Consider the following 11,293-nt stretch of genomic DNA (forward strand, 5'->3'; position numbering starts at 1 on the left):
GGTTGAGAGTTACCATCTGAGATGGTATTGTTTTTCTCGCTGGCGATACCGTATTTGACCAAAAAAAAATTCTATCGGTTCAGAGGGTGCTCTGCTACCATGAAGAAAAAAAGGGTAAAGTAATCCCTAATTTCATTAATACTAGAAACCATAGGGTACAAAGAATTTATAGGAGAAAAATACAACTAACCTATAATTAAATCTCCTTAATTCGAGCAGTTAATTATAGGAAAGAAGATCAAATCTAATAACTAACAGATTTGAAAATAAAATAAAAAAATCAAGTAACCAAATCTCCTACTTTCTATATTCACAAATTTAACTTAACAAAAATAAAACTCTCTTCCCTAGAAAATAGGGATCTAAATCCGGAATTCAACAGAAGAAATATAAAGGAAGAAAAAATGAGAGAATTGTGTAAAGGCTTAGACTAATATAAATCACTCATTCACAGCTCTAGTATTTATAAATAAAAAGAGCACATGCTCATATTACAAGAAAATAAATCTAAATCAAATCACAGCAAATTCTATGCCATTATTCGTGGCTATCAAATCTCTACAAATATGGTAAGTCATTCCATAAATCGTGGCTATCATATCTGCTAACAATTAATTCCATTTTTGTGCACCCTTTTGGGTTCTTAAAATGAAAAGAAAACGGGCTTTAAGTGGGCCACCATGTTGAACAAAACCCACTTGATGAAATGGGTTTAATTTTACAAGAGAAGTTGGGTGAACATAGGTAATTAGTATTGAGCTTGGAAAGACATGTTATTTTTACAAAGGCCCAATATCTTGTTACATCATCAGGTGTATTTCTTATAGTAGAAATATAAAAAGAAGAGAAATGAGAGAATTGCGTAATGGCTTGAATGATATGAATTACTTATTCACAGCTCTAGTATTTATAGATAAAATGAGCACATGCTCATATTACAAGAAAGGAAACTGAATCAAATCAAAATCAAATCACAACTTATTCTAAAGCATATTCTATGGCATATTCTATAGCATAGTCAAATCTCTGTTATTATAGTAAGTTATACCATAAATCGTGGTATCATATATGCTAACATATGCATAGTCAAATCTCTGTTATTATGGTAAGTCATACCATAAATCGTGGTATCATATATGCTAACACTTATGATGGGACATATCATCAGATTGGCACGCAGGCAAACGTACCAAAGTCTGCCACGTGGTCCACATCTCTTTCTCTTAGAGCCCAAGTATTTGAAATCTCTATAAATATAGACCAAAGCAAGAGAGAAAGGGGTCCTAGACCAAACACAACACTACCTTAGATCTACTTTAAACTAGTGTAACTCTTAGCTTAGCTTAGCTTAGTTAACCTAACCTAGCCTAGCTTAGTTAAGTTTAGTCTAGCATAGTGATAGCTGGCAAACCAATTGATGCTTCGTCATTAAAGCCTCAAGGCCTGTTCTTGGCTCGATTTAATCATTAGCATCAACCCTTGTGATTGATGACTTTTGGTTTGTGTTATCTCTTTGTATCTTGTAATCAATGTTGTTTTGAAACTCATTCAATGAAGTCTTGATTCCTACAGAGGTAATATAGTCTCTCTGATCAGTTGTGTTTAACTTGTCTTAAAGTCTTTAGGTCACCAAAGCATAAAAGAACCTTACAAAAAGAGGTTATTCCCACTCACTATCGACGCACTCGTATCCTCTTGGATCCTGCCATGTCGCACTTCACACACACACACACAACATCAAGGTTTAGGCCAATGGCTCCGCCCTTTTGGACTAGCTCCTTCTGCAGCACCAAGAGGCCGAACACGGCGCCCTATGTTGGTCAGAGAGACGGACCTTTGCAGTGCTAAGAGCCGAAGAATCGTGGTCGGCCTAGCAGAGTCTAGGACGGAAAAACATTTAGAGCCGAACAATACTATGTTAAGCTTTTAGAGTAGATGGTTTTTAACATGGTATCTGAGCCAAAGATCTCAAGTTCAAACCTCACCATCACCCTAAAAATTAAAATTGAAACCACGTGTTGGACCAAAAAGAAGGCCACACGTGATGGCAATGTTGAAGGATTTAAATATTAAAGTTACACCCTCTCTAACAGCTTAAGCTTTTGGAGAAAATGGTTGATAACAAATGTCATAAAGCCAAACTAGCATCAAAGAAATTTGGGTGCATGCTATGAGACATAGATGTGAGCCTTGGCGCAACGGTAAGGTTGCTCCATTGTGACCTGGAGGTCACAGGTTCGAAACAGGAAATAGCCTCTCTGCATGCGGAGGTAAGGCTGCGTACATTAAACCATCCTCAGATCCACAATAGCGGGAGCCTTGTGCACTGGACTAGCCCTTTTATGGCCAACAGCATTTCCATACCACAAAGGCAAAAAGAGTGACCATCTGTAAGACATGTCCCTGCTCTATGACATACCTCCAGATTTCTATTACAAGTGAAATTAAGGATCTAAAGAAGTGAAGGTACCTTCACCACTAGGATCCAGTTTAGACACAATGAGGTGACCATAAGAATCCACACTTCCCAAAAGCAAGCAGCCAGCGCCTGCACACAATTGTTGCATCAGGGTACCAATTAAGCGTGAATGGCTTACTCATCAGATTTTTGAACAAAATCTATAAAAATATTGGCCCATATAATGAAATAAGAAATATATATGAATGTTTAGACCTGCTACTGCTTGAAGATTCTTTGTGGGTGTAAGAGAGAGAGAAAGAAGGGAGGGGGGAGAGGATTACCAGCAAGTAGTACATCACTCAAATAAAATAATAACATCTTCTCCTGAAATAAATGTTAATTGTATATTAATTAATGAGTTTAACACTTTCTTGTCTTGAACATTTGAGCTAAACCTATTAAAATCCCAAACCATGTACATATAATCTCTCAGATAAATGGAGTGACGTGAAAGGATTTGTAAATCAATAATTTATGCTATATTTTCATGTATTCACAATCCTCAATGTGATGACATCAAAAGCAGAAAAAAGCTATAATGAAGAGAACTTACACAAAATAGATGCATTAAAGTACTGGTAAAACAGGTAACATATGCTGTGGAAGGACCCTCAGCTGTTCAACACTTGGGGCCATACATTTTAGGCACATTCTCCATTAGCCTAAAGTATTAAAAACATATACACTTGATAAAAAAAAAATGAAAAATTATGGTTCATTCATATTCAAAGACATAGTATCTCTAGACATTGTTGGCACATGATCCAATTTTGAGACAACACAAATGGTGCATCATCAGTGTCCAGGTTACCCACCAAACCCAACAAGAATCTTGATAAAGTCGAACAAGAGGCGGCCTAGAATTGGTTAGAAGGTGAAGCTTGTAAATGAAAAAACATGACTCACATGCCTAGGAATTACACATTATACTCATCAATGAAGGATCAATGTATTGTCTTGATTCAATCGTCCCCAGAATCTGTAAGAGCGTGGCATTATGAAAAAGCAATACTAAACATGCAACAGGATTCATGCTTCATTTATCAGAATTAAGACTTCAATACGGCGATTTCCAGGAACCAATAAGACTTAAGAGGTGTATTAAGTCATAAGAGTGTTCCTACTCTCTCTACCCCTCACAACGCGCACCTTGGTAGGAAAAAAATTTGCTCAATGCATATGGTGGTGGGGACCAAAATAAAATTAGAACTTTTTTGTGTATTAACTATTACGTCATAGGAGTGCTTATACACACCTAGACAGGAAGAAAAATTGCTCAACTCCCATTGGGCCTCTACTCTTTAGTCTCACTTATCCTCCAGGTGTTCAAATGGAAAATAAGTCTTACACTCCCAAATATCACATACATATAGTCATAGGTAATTAGTTTATTTAAGAGATAAACTTGCTATCAAAATAAAAAAAAATATATGTATCATTTGGATGTAGTTCATTCTAAAAAGCACTCTTCTACGAAATGGGTGTGCAACTGTATATGAGCATAATCAATTCATAAAGAAGTTATAATCCAATGACCGGAGCAGACCAGAGCTTGCAAGTAGAAATCCATAAAATTAAAGTTTGCGAAATAACTAAGTAATTTTTCAATAAGATATACGGTCACTTACTCTCAGTTTCGGCAAGCACTACACTCTGAATTTCTGATCTATGAGGGCAGCGGTTAACTAATGAAGAGTGCATAACCTTCCAAAATTCAGGTTAACAATGAAAAGTTAACACATGCAAAGAAAGTGTTATGAATGAATAAAATCACATACACAACCTCCATCCTTTAATGTTCAAACAGTCATACATCACACTAAACCAAAATGTTCAATTTGCAAATGGACAATGTCCTGCACATTAAGTCATGACTCATCACAACCATACCTGTGTTTGTTCAGGGATCAGGAGGCTTTCCTTTCCACAATTGACCAAAGAATCTTCCATCGATATCTATAAAAAGAACATAAGAAATAACTAAATACCCATGCAAGTTGTAATACCCGGTCCCAAATTAATATATTTATTCCTATCTTGTGCAAGAGTCTCAGAGAGACCCTATAAGTTATAACCAACATTTACAAGCCTGTCAAGACAATCTGACTGTAACCTTACTTGGTCCTCTCGACAATAGAGTTGTTCAATTTAGGAACCGCTGGATGAGGAGTAAAATATTCAAATAAGTAACACAGATTATTGGACCCATCCACACAATCCACTTGGCACATTAATGGCTATCATTGCTTAATTAACTTTCTGAAGTACCCTTTCTTCAGCTTTTGAAATACAAACATTTTATATTTATTGTTCTGAAAAAGAAAACTACTTCTAAAACAGTAATAACGGCATAGTACCTTCGGCAATTTTTAGCTAACAATTTGGACTTCTGAGTTCATAAAGACAAAAAAAATAAATAAATAAAAGGTTCCGATTTTTCATTAAAAAGCAAGAAAAGTACTTCCAAGAGACTGAAAAATCAGTCTGAGAACTGAATTTGAATCGAATCACTTGCTCCAAGTTACATTTGCAAGGGATCAGGAACAAAAAAAAAAAAACAAAAAAAAAAAGAGTAATAAGAAAGATGTTGATCGCTATTATGAGTGATCATCCACCTAAATGATCACTTCTGTAGGTTATCTTCCACCACAAAGACTCAAGATTCCATTCCATTCTCGATACCTTAGGGCATCTACAAATTCTTATGGGGAAGTTGACTTCCAGCAAGTTAAAGATTAAACCTTTTATAAGATGCTATCTAATACAATTGTAATTATTTTAAGGGTAAAGTGCAAAAAAAAAAAAAAAAAAAAAATTCCTGTTATATAAAAAATGTGCAAAAGCACCCCAAATGTTTAGTATGGGCATATAATTCCTATAATTTGAAAATTTGTATCAAATTGCCCTTGATCGTCAATATTGACCAATTTTTTTTTTTTAATAAAAACCTCAAAATACCCATACTAAAATTTGTGCATATAACTTTTTTTTTTTTTTTTTTTGCTTTAAGGACATTTTAGGTATTATAGTCTTCAAATTGAGAAAATGTCCTTATTTGCTCAATTTGAAAAATGTAGGGTTTCTTTTTAAACACCAAGGGAGTTTTTGCACATTTTGTATATAAGAAAATGACTTATATTTATAAAATAGGATCTTTGAATAAAACATTAATTAATTTCCAATTATACCATTTCCATTTGATCTAAAATCTCGGATTCCAAAATTTCCCTGTCTATATTGGAAAATAAATGATAACCATCAATTTTATCCAAATTATCCATCCATCCTACGCATCAAAATACCCACCCAGCTCAAAATGTATCCCTCTTTCACTCTCCATTCCACTCTCCTATTAGCTGTCTGCAACTAAGCATGGAGAAACACTATGTCTGTAACCAAATTTTCCCGTCTACATAAACTTATGAGAGAATCATATGTGAGGTCATTTGAATTCGTTTCAATTACTAGTAGGAAGCCACCATTGTCAAAAGGCCTGTATAAAATATTAAAAAGATTCGAAATCCTCTGCTGATGACTCCTTAGCGACAGAATACCAAGTCTTATACTATTGATGCAATGGTAGAGATACACGAAATGGAGAGAGACAGAGAGACAGAGACAGAGAGAGAGAGGGCAGACTTGAAAACCAAAATGTTAGGCTGGATGTCATAATGGGACATTTTCTAAAGCCAACAGTGAAAGATCCTTTTTGTTAAATGGCAGTCATTTTCTTTATTTAAAGATACAATTGTATGAAATCTCATGTAATAAAAATTTTAGCTTTAACTTATTCAAAGTCAATTTATCCAATTTATATGGTAAAACTTCCAATAAAAAACCTTATTTATCTCCTTAGAGGAAGTATTATAAAAAGATTACAGTTGTATGAAATCTCATGTTATAAACTTTAGCTTTAACTTATCCAAAGTCAATTTACCCAATTTATATAGCAAAACTTCCAATAAAAAACCTTATCTATCTCATTAGAGGAAGTAATTAGGCAATATTACAGCGTTCAAGATATATCTGCACCATCACATCCATCAGTTTCAACGCACTCATATTTTGATGGAGATCAATATAAGAAATCTTTAAAGGTGTATAAAAGGCGCCAAAAGGAGGATTCTAAGATTCGAGCTAGCATAGGCTAGATAATATGGGTCCACGTGGAGTTTTGAATAATTGGGAGATTTGGTCAACTTTACTTTAATTATGCTATTAGGTAAGTATTGATTACCTAAATTATGGGGTAATCCTAGAGTCAAATATTGATTACCTCAATTACGTCAATTACGGGGGAATTACTTTTATTATGCTATAGAGTCAACTTTTGATTACCTCAATTATGGGGTAATCTCAGGGTCATAAGTTGCTATAAGTGCTATAAGAAGGGTATGATGTAAACTTGGTGAGGCAATGAATGAATGAATAAAAAATATATTTGAGATTTCTTTGTGAGTGATTCACAAATTCTGAGGGTGTGAGGCCTTCTCTAGGTGTTATACCAGGCCCTGTTGGAATGATTCCAATAGGTAGCTCTATTCTATTTCTTTTCCCTATGTTTTTCTACATTTTTACTATCAAACCTCCAAATTTCAGCAGTAGTTCTTTGAACTTTCAGGCTTTGAATTCTGTACGTCTTTATCTATTTAAAGCTGCTCTTGTGTCCTACGTCATATTTGTCCAAGTGAGCATGAATGCATGGGATGCCAATATGAGACATGGAAAATTAATGAAGACACAACTTCCTTAAGATTTACCTTTGCCTCCATATTCTTTGACAGCATTAGTATCCATATTCAAGAAACTTCGTTTACTGTATCACATTTTCTTTTGACTTGATGAACACTACTGCCATCTTCAAAAATTGGAAATTTGGACTCACAAACTTGTTCTAGAGGAACAACCAAAGGTATTTGTTGCTTCGGAAGAGAATTCTGCCCAATTAATTTCTCTATTTCAGACGTTTCAGTTCCTGTTTCTCTCTGCAAGGGCTCTCATTTACAAGATTTGATGGTTCACCAATAGAGATTGGTCACATGCCAAGTACAAAAAGAATAAGCTCAGCATTTAGATCGACTCTCATTTTCTCTTGCATATCCTCCATTTTTTGATAGACAGGTACCCATATCATGTTGATCGCATATATCTCATTTTGTCCTCCAATTGATTGAGGTGTGTACATTAGGCTATGGCTCTAATACCAATTCAGTCATCTTAAATATAGTAATTAAGTATTATTTTAGCCTAATTATATTTATTTCCCATTCTAATTTCAACACATTTAAAATGTGAAAGTTAATTGCTAATTATTTGTTTATTTTTATTTTAATATCTATGGTTATAACACCTGCATTGGGTCCTATCTGCCCCACAAGTTAAGTCATTCAATACAGACAAAACAAACTAAGCAATTTTTTTGGCCCAACAATCTTAAGCAATTAAGATGCAGCCACTTCGACAATTTCAATTGATTAAAACCAAACAGCAAATTTCGGAGCTCAAATGACTTCATATAGAACGTATGTGTGTGAATATACACAAACATATCTTTCCATACTTTGAAAACTCCCCTTCTTATAAATATCAAAAACCTTCGCTGCCTCCACTCACATTTTTTTTTTTTTTTTTGTGCTTTTCATAATTCTAAAACCCCCCACCTTCTTATAATTATTTTAAAAACCTTTTTATTGTAATGCCTTTCTTCAAATCAAAATTCCTCCTCTTTGCATAGTGCATATCTAACTCTTTTTTTTTTTTTTTCTTTTTTTTGGACTCTACGACTCTCTCCCAACTGGACTCTCATTTCTTCTTTTCTTTCTCATTTTTCTTTTGCATAAGTAAGCTACTTACACACCCAAACTTAAACCCACACCCATTATTGCCAACCATCCACTTCCCAGTTGGAAAGAGAATAAGATACTAGTTGAGCCAAAAACCTAGTGGTAACTCTCTCTCTTCAAAAAGGAAATCGATTTCTCAACACTAAATCAGCATGCATAAAAACCCAAATTTTCTTTCCTGGAGCAGTGAAAACTCATCAAGGATAATTATAAGTGTACTGAATGAATGAAAGAAATATTAATCAAACGTTTAAATTTATTGTACTTAATTTGTATCAAAAATATATATATATTGTCCAAATTCATCTGGACTAAATCAAAATCTTGGCTCCATAACAGTTTATGACACTATTGTGGGTTTTTGTAAGGAGAGGAGAAGAGACATCATTCAGAATTTCATATGACAAAAAAAAATGATTAATACTAGCGAACCTGGATCTTGTAAATGTAGCATCCGGAAGCGATGTAGACCCAGCACGAAGAACCGTCTCCATTAACCTGAGAAAGATCAAAAAGAAGTTTCGAAATCAGGAATTTGTTTTATGGGTCCAAATATATTTGCGTGCGTGTATGTGTGTAAGGGTAAAAAGGGACATTGACGGCAAGTCGAGTAGACTGTAGGTTGCCAGGAGAGGGATACTCCAGTAGAGAAGAAGGCACCGCCGCCTTTCGCAGACTCTTCGCCTCCAACATATTTCTCTCCCCTTATTGCAGCGGCGGCAAAGATAACAGAAAAGTGCCGAGGTGCCGCAAATTTTTTTTTTTTTTTTTTTTTCCAAGGCAAATACTGATTATAAGTTAGATTAATAATATGCAGGGAGTCGAAGACTACATAAATAAACTTTTAGAATTTTAATTATTTAATATAGAGTAAAGTATGAAAAAAAAAAAAAAAAAAAAAAAAAAAAAAAAAAAAACAAACCTTCTCTATTATATGTAAATAAACTTTTAGAATTTTAATTATTTAATATAGAGTTGAGCACAAAAACAAAAACAAAAAAAAAAAAAAAACAATAACAACTTCACTGTATGTGCAAGATGTGTTAAAAAAACTCATATTAGAGCATCTCCATGGATATGCTAAAATATTTTGTGTAAATCTGATGTAAAATTTTGTATTAAATGGTATCCCCGATAACAACCACGTGTCATACCTAATGTCATACATAACTTTTACAAAATTACTTTATTCAATTTATTATTTTGGCGATTAAACCCCATTAGAATATAATATAAAAGGATAAAAAAATTTAAAAATAAACTGAGTAAAATATATATGTAATCTTTGACTAAGTATATATTTATCTCATTATAATATAATGTAAAAGGATAAAAAATCTAAAAAAAACTCTAGAATCTACAGTATGATTACAGAAGATGAAGATTAAATGAAAGTGATGAATCAAACTATATTTATTTTAAAAAATATATAAATAAATAAAAGATGGTCGAGCAGTTTTTACTTTGCCGCCAATTATATATTCTTCTCTATTGTACTCTAGAAAAGTGGGAAACAAAGAGGCGTAAATGAATGAGAGAAGAAAGAGAGCCATGAGTGGGAAAGGGGAAGGAGAGAGAAAATATGCTTACATGGCAGTATAAAAGTGCTGTGTAAAATACACAACCCTTTTACATATTGGTGATGTGGCAATGTATCTTAACAAATTGCTGGAAATGAAAAAAATTTACAAATCATATGTGGCAATGTATATTTTACACAAAAGGATTTTTCAATAGACTACTAATACTCTTAAAAAATAAAAATGCATATGTTTAGAACAAATTACCCCCTAATCATCAATTTTGATCAAATTGTTTTATAAAAATCCCGAAATACCCTTCTTCTTCTTCTAATTATCTTTTTTTTCTCTGTAATCTCTTTTCTCTCTCTTCCTCTCATCTTTAGTTTTCTCGCTGGTCAATAGCAAAGCGAGCGAGCTCCATCACCTGTGATGACCGTGTTATCTTTTTTTCTTTTTCTAGCAGATTTTTTTTTTTATTTAATTATTTTAATCATTTAATTGATTATTTGTTTATTTATTTATCTCCTTATTCGTTGCCTTAGGGATTAGTGTTCGGAATTGTTTTCCGGCACCGTATGCACTTACATTATTTTATTTTAATGTCAATGCATGATTTAATTTCATAAAAAAACATGCTTGCTTGGTTTCATTTCGTAAAGGTATGGATGCATAGTTTCTTCGGAAACATTTTCATTTCTCGGGGTGTTTTGTGTAATTAACTTTTTAGGATATTTTGTCTTAGGGACCATTTTGCAATTATTTTCCTGAAATATTTAAAAGAGGGACTATTTTGTAATTTTTGAAAGTGTGACAAGTGTCACCTTTTCCTTTGGTCCACTTGTCACCTTTTTGGGAGAAACACTTGGAAGCTTGTAATGTTGACAAGTGTAAGGTGTTGATTGAACTTAGAGAGGGTACTTAGGATGGTGACAAATGTAGGCTGAAGATTCACCCATTTGTTGGCTTATGATTGTGACAAATGCAGGCTTGTGATTAAGCCTAGCGAGAAGGCCTTAGATTGTGACAAGTGGAAGGGTGAGATTAGTGTGTGTGTGTGAGATAGTGCTAGCATTGTTTTTGTGTTTTGTAACCTAATAAGTTAGTGGAAAAGTTAGAGATTGCTTTCTTCTTCCTTACTCTCACCTTTGACCTCCATTAGAGATTTAAAACCTAGCTTGGTAAAGCTTGATTTCAAGTATCTTCCTCTCACCATTTAGTCTTGCACTTAGAAGACAAAACCTTCCCCACTTCATTGTCTACCTTACTTAGTTCTTGGATTCCCATTTGCCTGCTTTGATCTTGGATTCTAGAGGTACATTTCTCTAATGAGGTAGGGGGTGTCTTATGTTTATACCCTTAGTGTTTTAATATGTTCTTTGGGGCTAATATACATTGTATGTATGTTATTTAAATTATAGGGTTGCATATAGATGAATCTTTTATGTAACTAGCCTAGGGTTTCTTAT

At 33.7% G+C, this 11,293-nt stretch overlaps 1 protein-coding gene across 3 annotated transcripts in view; it reads right to left on the reverse strand.

The window, feature by feature from the left end:
- The window catches only part of LOC132273549 (uncharacterized), a 43,309-nt gene extending 34,215 nt beyond the window's left edge, over positions 1–9,094 (reverse strand). Inside the window, exons 1-5 of one of the 3 annotated variants that reach the window (XR_009470139.1) lie at positions 8,899–9,094; positions 8,737–8,802; positions 4,352–4,417; positions 4,090–4,165; positions 2,471–2,548 (exon numbers count right to left, since the gene is read on the reverse strand). Coding sequence is in view for 2 of the 3 variants with exons in the window: in XM_059774510.1 (XP_059630493.1) it covers positions 2,471–2,548; positions 4,090–4,165; positions 4,352–4,417; positions 8,737–8,802; positions 8,899–8,997 (385 nt within the window). In the remaining variant the exon portion in view is untranslated. The remainder of the gene's footprint in view (positions 1–2,470; positions 2,549–4,089; positions 4,166–4,351; positions 4,418–8,736; positions 8,803–8,898) is intronic. The other 2 variants (XM_059774510.1, XM_059774511.1) reach the window with 2 other exon arrangements.
- Positions 9,095–11,293: the final 2,199 nt, after the last annotated feature.

This window comes from Cornus florida, unplaced genomic scaffold (assembly GCF_030987335.1).
Source record: "Cornus florida cultivar Cherokee Brave unplaced genomic scaffold, ASM3098733v1 CherokeeBrave_3.0.0_Hap2_Chr09, whole genome shotgun sequence".
Lineage (NCBI taxonomy): Eukaryota > Viridiplantae > Streptophyta > Magnoliopsida > Cornales > Cornaceae > Cornus > Cornus florida.